Source organism: Sinohyriopsis cumingii, chromosome 13 (genome assembly GCF_028554795.1).
Source record: "Sinohyriopsis cumingii isolate HCF-2022 chromosome 13, ASM2855479v2, whole genome shotgun sequence".
Classification (NCBI taxonomy): domain Eukaryota; kingdom Metazoa; phylum Mollusca; class Bivalvia; order Unionida; family Unionidae; genus Sinohyriopsis; species Sinohyriopsis cumingii.
The window spans coordinates 13,164,255-13,181,472 of NC_142973.1; the positions used below are offsets into that span (position 1 = coordinate 13,164,255).

Below are 17,218 nucleotides of genomic sequence, written 5' to 3' on the forward strand. Positions count from 1 at the left end.
TCAGTACATGCCTAAAAATAGGAACTTTGTGCACTTACATTTTTATAACTGCTTCTTCCCTTCCTCACTTTCAGCATATTAGGTTGCTTTATAGTTAACTAACGATAGATGGTGAATATTTTTTTCTGAAATTTACTGTTCCTAAAGGCCAGGGCTTCACCATGAAAACGAGCGGACTGTCCTTTACTACAGTCTGAACTTGACTGTCATTGAAACAAACTTGCCCCCTATTCTAATTTAATTGCCTGTTTCGGACTATGGTATTACATGACCTGGTAATAAACAGGTCAAGCATTTTACCTGATAGATTACCTATCAGTTTTAATTGGTTTAGTGTGCCATTTGATCAGCCCATGCAAGATAGATACTTTACACCTTGTTTGACGTGGGAAAATAAGAAACCTTGACGTGCTTGATCACTCACAGCTCCTGTGTAAAATATGATCATGGTTTCAACTCTTTTTATTTGTCCTTGTCTGTTTTGGAATGCTGCCTTTTCAAACCCCTTCATATTGAGTATTTGAAAAGAAATAACAACAGTGATGCAAAATAGAAAGACATTTTATGACTCATGCAAGGTATTTTAGTTGTTGAAGGTAGTGGTCATATTAGCTAAAAATCACAGATATATAATTCAGTTTTCAGTCAGTTTTCAATAATTGACAAAGGAGATATGGCTGTATTAATGTTAGATGTGATAGAAGTAGCAAGTGAATACAAAATATACTAATTAATTTGGTAATTGAACAAGAACAGAGTAGAGGAGACAAACCTCAAGTAAACTCTTGTGCAGTTTTGGAACTTCGTACTCATTGACTGGTTTCTTGTCTTCATCAAAGATAAAATATTCATTTATTTTACACAATACTACCAAAGGATAATGCTGAACTTAATGGGCATTTGCTCTTAAAAAAATAATTTTTCCCTCCCACTCCAAATAACTTGAGATAAGAATATATTTTTGATGTTTTAAATTAACTATTTCTAGGCAAAGTAATGATTACCATGTAGCTGCACAGAAGTAGCTTCACAACTTTTATCCAAAGAACTTTGTATTAAATCACAATTATTTTAATGATAAATTGTAAAGTTACTCAACAATGCTCTATGCGCAAAAGTTACCTTTTCACAAAACCATACAGTGCAGTGTCAAAGCTGTTGTACATTTATCATCATGTACCAAACCTACTGGACCAAATGCCCGAGGTTGGATTGGATGGACAGCTTGTTAGAGATACGGTTGATTGGAAGGTCCTCTGCTTTTACTATCGATTCCTAGAATAAACCTCAGATGTAATTAATAGCCATTTTGAACTGTCCTCATGTCCCTGGTTGTGGAATGATACAAAGAAGTTCCAAACAAGGTATCAGTATCCTAGGTCAAACAAATTTCGCTCCTTCTGTAGTTTCTCGCATCTTATAACCAAATTTTCACTTTTGACTTGCATATTTACAGGTGATTTTGAACTCGTGTAAATAGAGATAAAAATAGATGGTATATGTGTCATGTGACAATCTTCATCAGTCTTGTTCTTTCATTTCAGACAAGCAGTGTGGTGGCTACATTGGCAGATTCCAAGGACTCATTGAGAGCCCCAATTACCCAGGTGAATATCCTAACAATGCGACTTGTACTTGGAAAATCAAGCCAGACAAAGGAAGACGGATCCTTGTCATCATCCCTGAGGCAGTCATCCCTAAAGCAGACAAGTGTGGGGATAGTCTTATCATGAGAAAATCAAGTGAGTTCTTGCCAGTTTGTGTAAGATTCCTTGTGACATTCTGGTCTGATCAAACCTTTAGATTTATGCTATTTTCATAATCAAGGGAGTATTCAGTTCAAAATTATGAATGTCGAAATATGAATGGAAGCTAAATGTACACTATTGTCTTACATTTGAAGTGTAGTTTCAGCACAAAATGTACTATTTTAGTAACAAAGTATTCCTTGTTACAAGAATTTATTTGAATAACACATTTTTTTCCTCCAGAATCTCCATATTCCCGTCTGACCTACGAAACATGTGAAACCTCCGATAGCCCTATAGCCTTCACTGCCCGCTCGAAGAGACTGTGGGTCCAATTTAAATCAGACATGCAGAATACTGCCAAGGGATTTTCCATTCCATTTGTAACTTACAACGGTAAGGCCAAAGCCAGTATCTTGTTCTTGATAGATTTTAGACAAAATTTCCAAACAACAAGGTGGCATAACAGCATTTTTTTCATTTTTCTTCGTATTTGTTTTAATATTCAGAGTAGCCCTCAGGCAAATCAAGAAGTACAAATGATACTTACTCAACGAGTTTCTTGTGTCTTTTCTGATGCATTGTCCATCTTCATGCTCTTTGTCACTATATTTATTGTAGATAGTTTGTTCAGGAATATGTACTCATGTATTGAAGCATATAGTGAAAAACCAATTCTAAAGAAGAAGAAGAAGAAGAAAAAGAGTTTTGGGTAAGAAAATATTAAAAGGTATCAAAACAGATCCTAAGAAAGAGAGGGATAAATAAATAAATATTAATCACAGATCTAAGAACACAACTTTAGCCTTATTAGAAATCTATGATTTTGATTCATTTTTCAGAAGAGTATCAGGGTTTAATTGAAGATATAGTAAAGGATGGCCGACTGTACAGTTCTTACCAGCACCAGTCAATTCTCAAGGTAAATTTCTCATCTACTTTTCAGGCTTGAAACTGAAATGACTCTAATTATTAATGGGTAACAAGATCTCAGTGACTCATGAAAACAATACATTTTGCATGGACAATGCATGAAAACAATACATTTTGCATGGACAATGCATGAAAACAATACATTTTGCATGAACAATGCATGAAAACAATACATTTTGCAAGGAAGGGCAGTGCATGAAAATGATACATTTTGCAAGGACAATGCATGAAAATGATACATTTTGCAAGGACAATGCATGAAAATGATACATTTTGCAAGGACAATGCATGAAAATGATACATTTTGCAAGGAAGGGCAGTGCATGAAAATGATACATTTTGCAAGGACAATGCATGAAAACAATACATTTTGCAAGGACAATGCATGAAAACAATACATTTTGCAAGGACAATGCATGAAAACAATACATTTTGCAAGGACAATGCATGAAAGCATGAAAACAATACATTTTGCAAGGACAATGCATGAAAACAATACATTTTGCAAGGACAATGCATGAAAATGATACATTTTGCAAGGACAATGCATGAAAATACATTTTGCAAGGACAATTACTCATGAAAACAATACATTTTGCAAGGACAATGACTCACGAAAACAATACATTTTGCAAGGACAATGCAGGAAAACAATACATTTTGCAAGGACAATGACTCATGAAAACAATACATTTTGCAAGGACAATGCATGAAAACAATACATTTTGCAAGGACAATGCAGGAAAACAGTACATTTTGCAAGGACAATGCAGGAAAACAATACATTTTGCAAGGACAATGCATGAAAACAATACATTTTGCAAGGACAATGCATGAAAACAATACATTTTGCAAGGACAATGCAGGAAAACAATACATTTTGCAAGGACAATGCATGAAAACAATACATTTTGCAAGGACAATGCAGGAAAACAATACATTTTGCAAGGACAATGCAGAAAAACAATACATTTTGCAAGGACAATGCATGAAAAGCATGAAAATGATACATTTTGCAAGGACAATGCATGAAAACAATACATTTTGCAAGGACAATGCATGAAAACAATACATTTTGCAAGGACAATGCATGAAAACAATACATTTTGCAAGGACAAAGCTTGAAAATGATACATTTTGCATGGACAATGCATGAAAACAATACATTTCACAGGGACAACACATGAAAATGATACATTTCACAGGGACAACACATGTAAATGATACATTTTGTGGTACAGTGCAGGAAATTGATGCATTCCATGGGGAATACACCAAGGATATGACAGAGCAGTAAAACCTAGAGGAGGGAATAGATTGTTCAGTTATTTTAGGAGACTATGCTAGACTAACATAAAAACAAATTTGTATGTAACCATTTTTTTTTGTCAAATGGTACAGTGTGACAGGGTATATTCTTTTTCAACACCTTGAACACCTGGGTAATAAATATATTTCTGTTATTGACATTCATATGAACACCTGGGTAATAAATATATTTCTGTTATTGACATTCAACATCTTGAACACCTGGGTAATAAATATATTTCTATTTTTGACATTCATATGAACACCTGGGTAATAAATATATTTCTGTTACTGACATTCAACATCTTGAACACCTGGGTAATAAATATATTTGTGTTAATGACATTCATATGAACACCTGGGTAATACATATATTTCTGTTATTGACATTCATATGCAGCATCCAAAATGCGTTGGAACTATGACATATTTTTCAACATTGATACACACCATACATATCTTTTTTCAATAAGGGAAACATGCAAAACGTACAGCCGAATTCCCATATATACTCGCTTATATGTTGAGTCCACCTGCAAACTGCACAGACCCAGATCTGCCAGCACATCTGGGTCTGTGCAGTTTCTTAAGAATAATCATTAAACAAACAACATACACCCTGATCTGCATGCACATTATGCTATGGCAGATCAGGATCTTTGTTGTTTGCAGTAAGCTATACTGCTGAAATGCTTGCTATCTGAATACTATACTCAAGAGTAAATAGACTTCATTAGAGGTGGGGTAGAACAAAAATATGATGGAGGTGATTTGCTCAACTAAACAGCAACACATCAAATCTGATTCAGTATGTTGTTGTTTAGTTGAGCGAATTACCTCTGTCATATTGCCATTAATGTCTTAGCTTTAATGAGTTAATCTCTTAATCTCTGAAATATTATTGATTTTGTTTCTATTGCAGGACAGAAAACTTCTAAATGCCCTGATGGAAGTGATAGCTCAACCTTACATTTATTTTAAATATGTCAATGTGTCAAAAACATTGATACCCCATTCCTTTATAAAATTGCTGACACCGAAAGTGCGCAGATTCTTCTCAACTGGTTGAATTTCAATCTGTCTGGTTATTATGTAAGGATACTCTAAGAAAGTAACACCCAAATATTTCTACCTTGTAAAGGTGTGAAGCATTAATGTTTAATATATGATACTTGTGTTTCCCATGAAATGGAGAGGAAGGATTCCACATCAGAACGTGCACAGAACTGTCCTGTCATGTGAAATGTACATATTCATTAATATTGAGTATAAATGGAACAGAAAGGAAAACAACCAATTTCATCCAATTAATATACTTGCTTATATGTATATATTGATAGTGACTGCACCATTGTAATTTTCTCGAGGTAAGTTCACATACTATCTCGAGATCTGTTTCTTTTGTCATCATTGTTACATGCAGTAACAGTAATTAATCTTGTATGTGTAATATTTCTTTTCACCAGTGCTTAAGAAAGAAAATAAAATCCTACAAACATGTATATTTCGATGTCATACAGTCAATACAAACTCTTATTATCAGACTTTCTCTCCACCATCTGAATGAAACACAGAAAATAGCAGACCCCTGCAATCCTACAGGAAGGATAAAATGCAATCTACAGTGGTGGTTATATATAAAATATAAAAAAATCTGCAGTTGAATTGTAATTGGTAAATATACTTGTAAGTAAATTAACTTTGCATGAGGCAAGGTAAGAAATTGGGATGATTAGCTAGACCTTCAGTTAACCTTGGATGAGAAATTTGTCTGAAAATTATGAACAAATTTCCACTATGTCGTGACTTGATTAATATCCTGAAACAAAATTAGGTTATAAAATTACATCAGTTAAAATGTGGATATGAGCTGAAACCTCCATCATCATTCCCAATATGGGCCGATTAATTTTACATCATTATATTAGTATAGGTCTTCATTGTGGGGTGTCAGTCTTAATAGAAATAAAGAGAAAGGTTACAGAAAAACTTTTGTAAGGGGTATCTATTTAAATGTATAACACAATAAAGAATTCATTGTGGGAAGGAATACTGTGTACTATAAGAAAACATTTCTTAGAATGCAAATATATGTCATAGATGAACTGCTGAAAGATGTAATTTTATGTCCAGTGCCTTAATTGTCATCTTTTATACTTAAATACCTGTTTTCACTTCAGATTTGTATTAAAGTGATACTTTATATGCTCACTTATGAGTCCAACTACAAACTGTACAGACTCAGATCTGGTGTCAGAAAATGCTCTGGCAAGTCTGTGTCTGTGCAGTTTGTTAGGAGTAATCAGTAGAACAAACAACATAGATTCTGATCTGCAGACACATTATGCTATGGCAGAACTAGATCTGTGTTGCATACAGTTTGATTCGACTTAGAAGTGAGTATTTCCAGTTTCCAGAGATGACAAATGTAACCAAATAGAAGACCCTAAAACAAATATGTACAGCATAATTGGAAATATTTACCTGCCACCATGCACTACAGTTGGCACTGCAGAATGAAGTCGGCATCCTTAGCACATTACAGTACTTAATGGTGCATCTAGTACTACCTAGCGCATATACTCGTTTATAAATTGAGTCAAATTGCAAACAACAAAGACCGTTATCTGCATTAGCATAATGCACCTGCAGATCAGGGTCTGTCTTGTTTGTTTGCTGTTGGAATCAACTTATAATCAAGTATATATGGTAAGCTGATATGCTGGCAGCTGAAACAGTAATCTGCCTGGCCATTTTTTGTTAGTGTGAGAATTTTCTTCTCCATGAAAGAGTCAGAATTTACCTTTCTGGTTTATGTTTTATTTTATTTTGATAAGCAGAGTAATCTTTATTAAATGCCAGTCTTGACCTTAGCCCAGTAAAATATAAATAAAAAATTATGGTAAATTGAATAACTGTGTCTTGATTTTCTGAGAGAGTAGTTATTCACAGTATCAAAGTGTTAGTATGAATGTGTATTTCATCCCTGTTCCAGAAGTGTGTCTTCCTGCTCAAAATATTGGATGTGTTATAGACGCAAGTTGATAAACTACATACATTTCAAGTCTTGTGGTATATGTTCTCTGTGATAATCCAGAAACATGCACATACCGAATGGTTAGAGTATATTGGAAATGGTGAAAATTTGAGTTTTTGAGTTGGAAAATCATTCATGTACATAGAAAAACACTTTTATGACAAATTGATATAGACATAAAAAAATGTAACATGTACATTGTATATAAAACTTTGTAAATACTTTGAACTTTCTTCCTACTAAAAAGAGTAGAAATTCTGAATTAAGATTCACTGTTTATATCAGTTAGAACATTGTTAAGAATAAATGATTGTTTTCATTCACCCAATGCCATGTTTGTGTAGATGTTGGATGAAATTTCCAATCTGATTTATTCCTACGACAATTTGATCTGAATCAGCAAAGCATCCGACACATTTTAAAAAGTCACGAGCTGATCTACACAAATTGAAATATGAGGCAGAAAGATCGTAAAAGTATAGATATATGGATCCTAAGCCACATAACCACTGACCTTTAACACTCGTCTGACTGACTGCCATATCTCTGACCTGCACTCTAGGCCATTGGTATCCAAAATTTTCTAAAAGACCTGGACCAGTTGTCACCACATTTTCATATGAAAAACCTAGGATACCAATGCCACTGACCTTCAAATTGGTATAAGAAAAGCCTGGGCTAGTAAATGCCAAAATTGTATGAATAAAAACTGGGCCAATGGTTGCCAAATGTTCATGAGAAAAACATGGGCCACTGGTCATGAAATTGTTTTGGAAAAACCTGGGCCAGTGTTTGTCAAATGTTTATGAAAGAAACAATGACCTGATACAGTGGTCATCAAATTATTACTAAAACCAAAAGTGGAAAAGTGACCTTAACAATTTATTAAAGAAAAAACTGAGCCACTGGTGTAAACAATTTAATGGCAAAATTCCATTGGTCACTGGTCATTAAACCTTGGTGAAAAATCCTGAGCCACTTCTCTTCAAAATTTTATGAAAAATCTAAGGTCAATGATCTTCAATATGTTTTGAAAAATCCTGCTGAAATTCAACGTTTTAAGAAAAGCCATTAGGCCACCCACACCTCCTATACATAAAAAACAATAGAATAAAAAGCTAGCACATATCCCACAATTTATTACTTTTCAGTAACAGTGATCAATAAATTAGAGTGTTTCCAGCCAGATTATTCTCAAGAAATTGTTAGATTTTTAAATAACTTCAGCATATTTTAAGATTTACAAATACGTGAGTTCTCAAACATAGTGTAAAAACTAACTATAACCTATTACTCTCACTGAAAACCTGATTTCACAGATTTGGTACTTATAGGTTACTGCATTGGTATGGGAACATATATACAAACTTTTTTGAGTACTATTGCATGACCTTGGGAGTGAAGTATTAGTCTGAAAAAACGAATTCTTATCTTCCCATACAAATGCTGTTACCATTTTATTATATATTCATTTTGTTTTCCTACCTAAGGCTTAATAATAAAGAAATACACATCAAGAAACAAATTGAATTTGTGCTGTATTCCAAAATAATTACACAACCATAGATTCATCAATATATGTTAACAATATTATTCCGTGCATAGTTTCGCCCAGTGACCTTTGAACTTCGTTTTGTGTTTGACATTAGTTTGGAAAATATTCTCATACTTAAAAATTAAATTTAGAGTCCTATTGTGAATGAATGCCGATTGAAACAGCTGAAATTTAGCATTGTGAATGAATCCATATTGAAACAAATTTTCCTGTTGGTCTGGAATGGATGGATTTTTTTTTTCTTCTGTCGATTCAAGCGGGGCCCCGAGTGGCCGAGCGGTCTAAAGCGCTCTCCGTTATGGATCACTGCCATCTCACCTCTGTCTGCGTGGGTTCAAGTCTAGGATTCGACCAATGTGGGTATGTGAGAAAGCTTGTCAGTAGCTTCTCGTGGGTCGGTGGTTCTTCCCGGGGGTTTTCCGGGTTCTTCCTCCACCATTGATACTGGCCGCCATACATAGCCTATCGTGTGCTGAAAACTGGCGTTAAACCCAACAACAACAACAACAACAACTGTCGATTCAACTCAATTTTGCTTTTCTGCTTGTGATGCACTGGATCTATTGGGTCAATAATGTCTGATGTACATGTGATTTGAGCAGTTGAATCAACTGAACCCGTTTCTTCCCTGTCATTTTTTGGAAACCTATAATGTGGGAAAAAATATGAATTCTTTTAATCAAAATTATCAAAAAGACTTTTTGGAATATCACATCATTCATTTCAGTTTGAGTGCAGTGATTTCAGTTGGAAATGTAGTCGAAATTTACAGTACAATTGCTGTTTTGTATCAAGTTTTCCATGACATAGGTCATGTCATTCGGATTGACAGTATTTACTAAGAAAGTACATTTTGTGGCTATTTAAGATGAATAAATGTAAGTATATATACCATTTATATTGCTAGTTAATGAAGACGTATGTTTATGTCACTTGCATGCTTTCTGTTGGAGGGACCCCAGCTATGACCTGTAGCATACAGTGTATGGCTTCTATTGCTAGCCTAATATTGTATCAAAATGGGGAAAATTGCAAAGCAGCTAATGTGACATTTCATTTAGCCAGCGGAAATAGTAATTTATCCTCATCTTATTGACTCAGGTGCTCTTCGTTTCCTATCAAAACCTTCAATTGCTTATTTTATCAAATTTAGTTTTTTGACTGACTTGTAAAACAGTACGTATCTCATAGATGCACGATAGCCCTTGGTCTCATTATGTTTTTCAGTGTTCTTTTTATAAACCCCAGAGAGCAGTGTTTATAGTTTGAGCCATTCCATTTACGATAAGTTATGAATAGTTCTCCTAAATAACTTTAAATGATGGGAATGATATTTTCAATTACTGCATCTCTCACGTTTGTTGTTGACATCGCAAATATCACATTCACTTGTTTGTTTGTTTGAAATTATCATTTGTGACTCTGAACTCATCCACATCATTAACTTTATCACCTTTACTTTCAAATGGACGAAACAGCTTGTTTATTTGATTCACAAACAGTTAACTGAAAGCTAAAACATTTACTACATGGGCGTACAGTGTTTGCTTACAAAGTAGTTACTAATATACTATACTACTTTAGACAGACGTATTGTGCAGTATGAAGCTTTGTAGTATGAACAATGTAAAGTTAACGAAAAAAATGGGCATAGACTAATAATGGATATATAGTTTATATGAAAACAGGCAATAGTTTACTAAACGAACGAAGCTCACCATTTATGATACTGATTACTTTCATTGCAGCAACCCCACCCCCAATCTAGCAGGTACAACACTCATTTCACCGGAAACACATGCTGTACCAATCCGTGAAGAAAAAAAAAACTGTTTTCTTACACATGTCTGTAAAATTCTGTCTCTTTAACTAAACCCCTTTTAATTTCATTAATTTTTTCAGCTGCCTAAAATTAATAAGTGTTCATTTTGTAATCTATCTACCATTTAAAAGTATTAACTTAAGCTAATCTCTAACTATTCATTTATTTTATCTGGTAGTATCTGCTGGGCTAGTTGATGGTCAATTGTAAATCAACGGAAATAAATTGAAATAACCAATTATATTACTTTTTCATTACACATGAGTGTAACTTACTGTAAGAGTTCAGTTTAATAGTTAAATAGTGCTGTTGTATGTTGTTTGACAAAATATGTATAAAAGATTGCAATGCCATCATAACTCTGCTGCATCATTTCTGAAAATGGATTTATTTATTTGGCTCTTGTGATCTATGTTGGTAGACTTCACCATCATTGAGTCATTTTTTAGGCGTTCTTGATTGTTATTTTTTTAAAAATTTGTTTATAATATATATTACACTGTCCAAAAGCAACAAAACACCAGCTATCAAGTGCTAAATGCTGCATCCTACCAGGACAACACGGTGTAAGTCATGCTGTATGAATCTGAATTCAGTTCTCTCAGTAACCATTATATTTTGTTTAATTTTCCAGATTTGGCTTTTGAAACTTCTTGTGAACTTTTCTCAAGTTGTTCAAGTTAATTCTACGAGGATATTGTATCTTTTGAGAAGTTACCTTGACAGTATTAATTCATATCCTTCCATTTCTTTTTAAACAAAATTAAAGTTTTCTCAGAAAGTTATTTCCAAGTTACCCTCAAATTATTATCAAGGTATTTTCAAGTTGCCTTCAAGTTATTTTTAACTTTCAGATATCTGAAATATTATATATAATTATTGACTTTCTAATGGAACTAACCGCTCCAGTGGCCTAAGCGGTTAGGGCACCTGCCTTGGATGCGGGAGGTTGCATGTTCGAGCCCTAACTGAGTCATATGAAAGACTTATAAAAAATGGTACTAGCAGATGCTTCTCTTGGCGATCAGCATTAGGAGGTTAGTGTTTTGACTTGTTTATCTGGTGTCAGGATAATGTGACTGGATCGGACGTGATGCTACATGTCTGCAGCATGATGACCCAGTGCTAGACACTACAAACTGCCACACTGTAGACATAGTAAAGATTAATGACTGAAAGTTATTAAGGCTATGTTAAAAATCCAAATCACACACATACACACACACTAACATAACTAGATCTTGGTTTTCATCTTTCTTTTTGAAAATAATGTGCTTTAAAATTATCAATGTGGAAATTGGAAATCCAAATCTGAATGATATAACACCAGGAAAGTATCTATTTCCATTCGTATTTCACCTATCTTTATTTCTTTGCAATCATCATTAAATTAGTGTCTAACTATGTGTTGAAGGGTTTTTAAGTTCATCCTATGATATAATATGTATAACATGATTTTCTTGAATAGATGTTTTGTGATCTTCCGTGTGAATTGTTTCTTTTTCATACTGAATCCATTTCATGTTCTTCTACATGAGCAACTTCCGTCATTTGGCACTAGTTAAATACACCAAGAGTAATTTGATAACTAAATATGCTTTTAGAATCTAAACCAAATATTGGCACCAGTACCCTATGTGAAGATGAAATAGTTAAAACCTACAAACAGAATTTTAAATTAATACTGTAAATGGAACATAACAAGAAAATAATTGGTGAACACTTAAACAATAAGGAGTTGGATAAAATGCATTCAAAACAATTCAGGAAAACGTGAACATTTTGCAAAATGCTTTATCAGTCAAAATATTAAAGTGATTGCGAGGTGAGTAAATTTCTTTCAATTGACAACTTGAACGAATTAAGGAAATACTGGAAAGAAGACTTGAGAACAATGTAGCTTAATTATGCTATATTAAATTATTGCAAGGCAACATTGTATAATGATATACCTGACAAATCTAATTTTAAGTTTCTATAAAGGGTGAAAAGTGCATAAAATTGTATCACCTAACTCTCAGTAAACAAGGAAGTGGTTGTTGCGTTTGTTACGCTGGACAAAATAAGGAGATATGTGGCTATCATCCAATTGCACTAATCTGACAGGATCAAAAACGTACTGGACAACCAACTATATCTAATGAGAAAATATAAATGAGAAAATATGAATCAATGACGGCAATAATCTGAGTTGATGAAACTAATTTGACAGAATCATCTAATCATGTCAGATGCAGTAGGAGTATAGGTATAGCCTAGTATGTTATGCTGTACAAAGTGTGTTTAATATGTGCCGGAAAAGTTATTTAATAAATGATATTTTCTTTTAGCTAATATTAGCATTAATTTGTTTGTTGTCCAAAATTGTACTAAAGGTTTGTCTGTAGTAACAAAAAAGCTAAACTAGCTAGTTAATTTATTTAAAAAGGTGATAATGACCACCTGTTTTCTTTTCTGTTATTTTTTTAATGATTTTTATCTTTTATAACAGATATATTAGTTGTGGCTTCTGTTGGTATTGTACAATGCATGTCTTCATAATGCTTATTAACATTATTATCTTTGGCAGTTGCCATTTTACTCCTAGAAAAATTTTGTGACTAATGGCCCAGATGTTTAGCAAAAATTTGAGGACCAGTGATCTAGCATAAATGTCAGAAGTTAGGGGTAATATCAGAGATTAAGTGGCAGCTAATTTGTACAGTAAATATTTTATATTCAGTTGTAAAAATGTAATTTTGATCAATAAAAATAAAAGAATAAGAGTGCAGTTTAAGAAACATTTATGCACAAGTTATATTTGACGAGATTATTGAGCTCAATCGTCCACGTATCCCCAAGAGCCCTGCTTATTGGATGGCTAGAATTATGGTGTACTTTGTCCAGAAAGAGATTTCCTAACACTCATACATAATTTATATAAGTTGAAACCTTTTTTTATTCAGAAACGATAAAAGAATTTTTTACATAGAATGAACTCGTCGTACTTTAGCAAGTAATTTTCGCCAGCAATCACATGAACTTTATTTCAGTTTATCTGTGCGACTGTATTAGTTATGTTCATGTTATTATATGCTTTAATGTGACTTGAGCTTCCAGTCGATAAGGTTTGTTGTACAGTTTGATGGGTACTTTTGTAGAGTATAGGATGTTCAGTTTTATTCACGATTTAGGAGATATAAATAAGTTTCACCTGTAAATGTACTGCATGTGACATACTTTTTTTATCACCTAATAAAATTAATACAGATTGGTTAGCTATAAAATGGTACTGACTTTCTTATATTCAGTCTATGGTTTGCTATGTGAGCTTCCTGGTGGCATGTTCATTCTTTACAAATACTAACTTGAGTAGGTGACAAAGTGTCAAAGTCACTCAAGTATATCCAGTCAGCAGTGGAATGTTCAGTTTGTTTTTGCGAGAAAACTTCTACATGAATGAAGCAAATTTAGAAATGTACAAACCTGAAGTTAAAGGCAAAAATATTGTAGGGTGCTGATCAATTTTTTCATCTGGATGACTGATGATTCCTTGATGCATTCAATTGGACACTTTTTTAATTCTCTAGTAAAGACACCACGGGTCTGTCTTTGTATACACTTTGTATTGAACAACATGCAACCAAACATATGTAAACAAATAGATCCGAGTAAGGTTGTGCACAGAATGAAGACAAAAGGATGTAGATCATACATTCCTAAGGCTTACTGGTCCCATTCCATAGTCTTAAATTAAGTAGCAGAAAAGAGTGAAAGCAAGAAATTTTGTAACTTTAAAAATATAATTTATTTCCCTAAAATACAAAGTAAACAATTAAAAATTACTTCCAGTAAGGTGAACGAAATCCTAAATATCCTATAGTTTTATCGCAAGTCCAAAAGTATTAAGTACTCCAAATGAGTTCCAGCATTATTCCAAATGAAGTTCACTCTACTGTGCTGATGTGCCATTAGTCTTGATGTATCTAAATGGTATGATCTAAAATGTCTTTAAGTGAATTCACAGTAAGCCAAATACAGCTAATAAATCCAAAAAGTCCAAGCACTTTGTAATTTCAACAAATAAATAGATAAATAAATAATAGTGTTATGTCGCCCTCTTAATAAAAAGGGTAGTTAATTGGATTTGGCTGGTGTTGTCTTGAGGATGACCTCCCTCAATATTATAGCCCGGTGGGAGTGGAAGATAGAATTTCAACAGAGAATTAAGCAGGAATATTGGGAAGAAATAATGCAATACAAATCCTCTTAGACAAGAAAAATAACAAATTTAATCAAACAAATTAATAGAGGCAATTCTAAATCAATCTAAATTATGGCAACAAAATTTAGTAGTAGTGTCTAATTTTGATTTATTTCATCATAATAACGAGTGGTGAAAAGAGCGCAATGTCCACGACTGATTGTATCACCTTCCCTTGACCGTGTATCAACGTCTTCCTGTTTCCTCAAGCCTTCCTATTCTCTACGGTTCACCTCCTCCTGGACTTGGTAGTCCTTTATTCTGAACTCGTCACTCCTTTTTTGTTGACTTCCGTCTTCGGACTATCCTGTCTCTCCCTAGAAAGCTGTTCCTTAAAGGACAAAATTAACCCTAAATCTCTATATGGACCATTTTCTACACGTACATAAATTCCCTAATTTACGTTACTCAGAAGCATATTAGCTATCCACACTGCAAAAATTCTGAACTAATCCGATAGAACATCACCCTCGCTTCATAGCGACAGGCCACATTTAACACGTTAGCGGTATATCAAACGTTACCGTGTCTCTTTACCTACGCTACCACATGCTCGATTACTATTGCATACAATTCACAAAATTCTAGTTCACAGCAATCCCTAACTTAAAGATTATTTAAACATTGCAAAATCAGATATAAATATGCGATTATCGTTAACTCACGATAATCAGTATCGTCCTAGCAACAAAAATTATTTCGTATAACCCTATGAAATCCTGCACATGAAAACTTGGATAGCATTCAGTCGTCAATACTATCAATGAACTAGTAACTGTAAAATTAAAGAGACAAATAGCCTACTAACTCTAGCATTGACAGTTTTCCTTGAAAATGAATAAACAATACATAATATGGATCCTAGTAATATCAAACACATGGGCATAAAAACAAACAAAAATAGAAAATTACGTGGAAAATTAAACCTGCGTACCTTAATGCTGTTCTCTTTCAGAAATTGTAAGACTGCTCTCTCTCTCTCTCTCTCTCTCTCTCTCTCGTAAGCAGCGGTTCCTAAATTTTTCCCAAGATAACCATTTCTTTCGTCAGATCTTAGCTTACGATGCATATCAATTTCTCTTTGGAAATGATGATCTGACATGGGTTCCTATCAAGCAGTTATGGTTGGTAGCTCAAATGTTTACTTTCTCATGACAGTGTTGCAATGCCCTTGTCAATCTTACTGAGTGATAAATGGTAGCCTTTCAAGTTTTAAAACTGTTATGGTGGAAAGAAAACGAAGAAAGGTCGAAGTGACCCTTCACAAAGACTTTTCTGGCTTAAATATTATAAAATTATAATGTTCAATGCCTCCACCTTTAAGGTTAAATACAATTCAAAATTCAACACTTTACATACCCCCCCCCTCCCCATAAGAGTAAAATCTGGGATTTTGCTCTCCGAATTTTGAAGTTGCATTTTAAGTTATTGTTTACATGTCCTGAAGTGACATCTTCACCACATACTCATTTAGTCTACTCAGACAATCTGCTTCTACATTGGCACTTCCCTTAATGTAACGCAGTTGAACTTGATATTGCTGAAGAAATAACGAGCATCTCATTAAACGTCCTTTTTTCAATTTAGCTTGGGCCAAATAAGCAAGTGGTTGGTGATCAGTTTCCAGAATAAACTTTTGCCCATACATATAGCGCTGAAATTTAGAGATCCTAAAGATAATCGCTAGGCATTCTCTTTCGGTAACAGAATAATTACACTCTGCTTGTGACAACTTCCTGCTACCATAAGCATAAGAATAAGTTCCCTTCATGCTCCTGCAGTAAAACTGCATCAAGACCTCTGTCAGAAGCGTCAGTACGTAAGACAAAGTCATTTGTCACGTTCGGTAGTTTCACTACAGCGTCTGACGTCAACCTATCCTTCATCGTCTGAAGTGCTCTCTCACAAGCGTCTGTCCAAATAACCTTCGCGGGAGCCTTCTTCCTTGTCAAGTCAGTCAACGGACTAGCAATAGCGCTGAAGTTTGCGACATACTTACGATAATAACCTGCAAGTCCTAAAAAAAGGATCGCACCTCTGTCTTCGTAGTTGTACGTGGGGCGCTCCGAAGTTGGTCGACTTTAGCACTGTCTGGGATTAATGTATCTTCGCTGAGTGTGTCCTAGATAAGTCAGTCTCCGAAATCGTATGTGACATTTAGATGGTCGTGCACTGAGCCAGATCTTTTCTCAGTAAGACCACGTGTTCTTCCCAAGCAGGTGAGTAGTATATGGGGCCACCCTAGCGACAATGGGAATTAGCATTACAAAACCCCTTGGGCCACTCTAGCGACAAGGGAAATTTAACATGGAGAAAAACCCTGGGTCACTCTAGTGACAAGGGGAATTGAACATGGAAATTGAACATGGGAATGTCACCTGGGGATCAGTGGGGATTAAACATTGGTAACGTCATAGGTTTATAGGGTCAAAACCTTTTATAGGGTGAAATGTATTTGTAGGGACAAAGGGTTGATAGGGACAAACATAGACATACAGAAACAAACAAATACACATTGAAACACACAGAAAAGAGGACAGAAATATTCTAAAGAAAGACTCACAGATAGAAT

General features: G+C 34.3%; 1 protein-coding gene across 4 annotated transcripts in view; it reads left to right on the plus strand.

Moving 5' to 3' along the window:
* Positions 1-5,491, plus strand: part of LOC149784952 (signal peptide, CUB and EGF-like domain-containing protein 1) — a 297,834-nt gene extending 292,343 nt beyond the window's left edge. For all 4 annotated transcript variants that reach the window (XM_089978604.1, XM_089978603.1, XM_089978606.1 and 1 more), the window contains 4 exons: positions 1,545-1,742; positions 1,992-2,144; positions 2,591-2,670; positions 4,912-5,491. In XM_089978604.1, the coding sequence (XP_089834730.1) occupies positions 1,545-1,742; positions 1,992-2,144; positions 2,591-2,670; positions 4,912-5,058 (578 nt within the window). In that variant the 3' untranslated portion in view covers positions 5,059-5,491. The remainder of the gene's footprint in view (positions 1-1,544; positions 1,743-1,991; positions 2,145-2,590; positions 2,671-4,911) is intronic.
* The last annotated feature ends 11,727 nt before the right edge of the window (positions 5,492-17,218 follow it).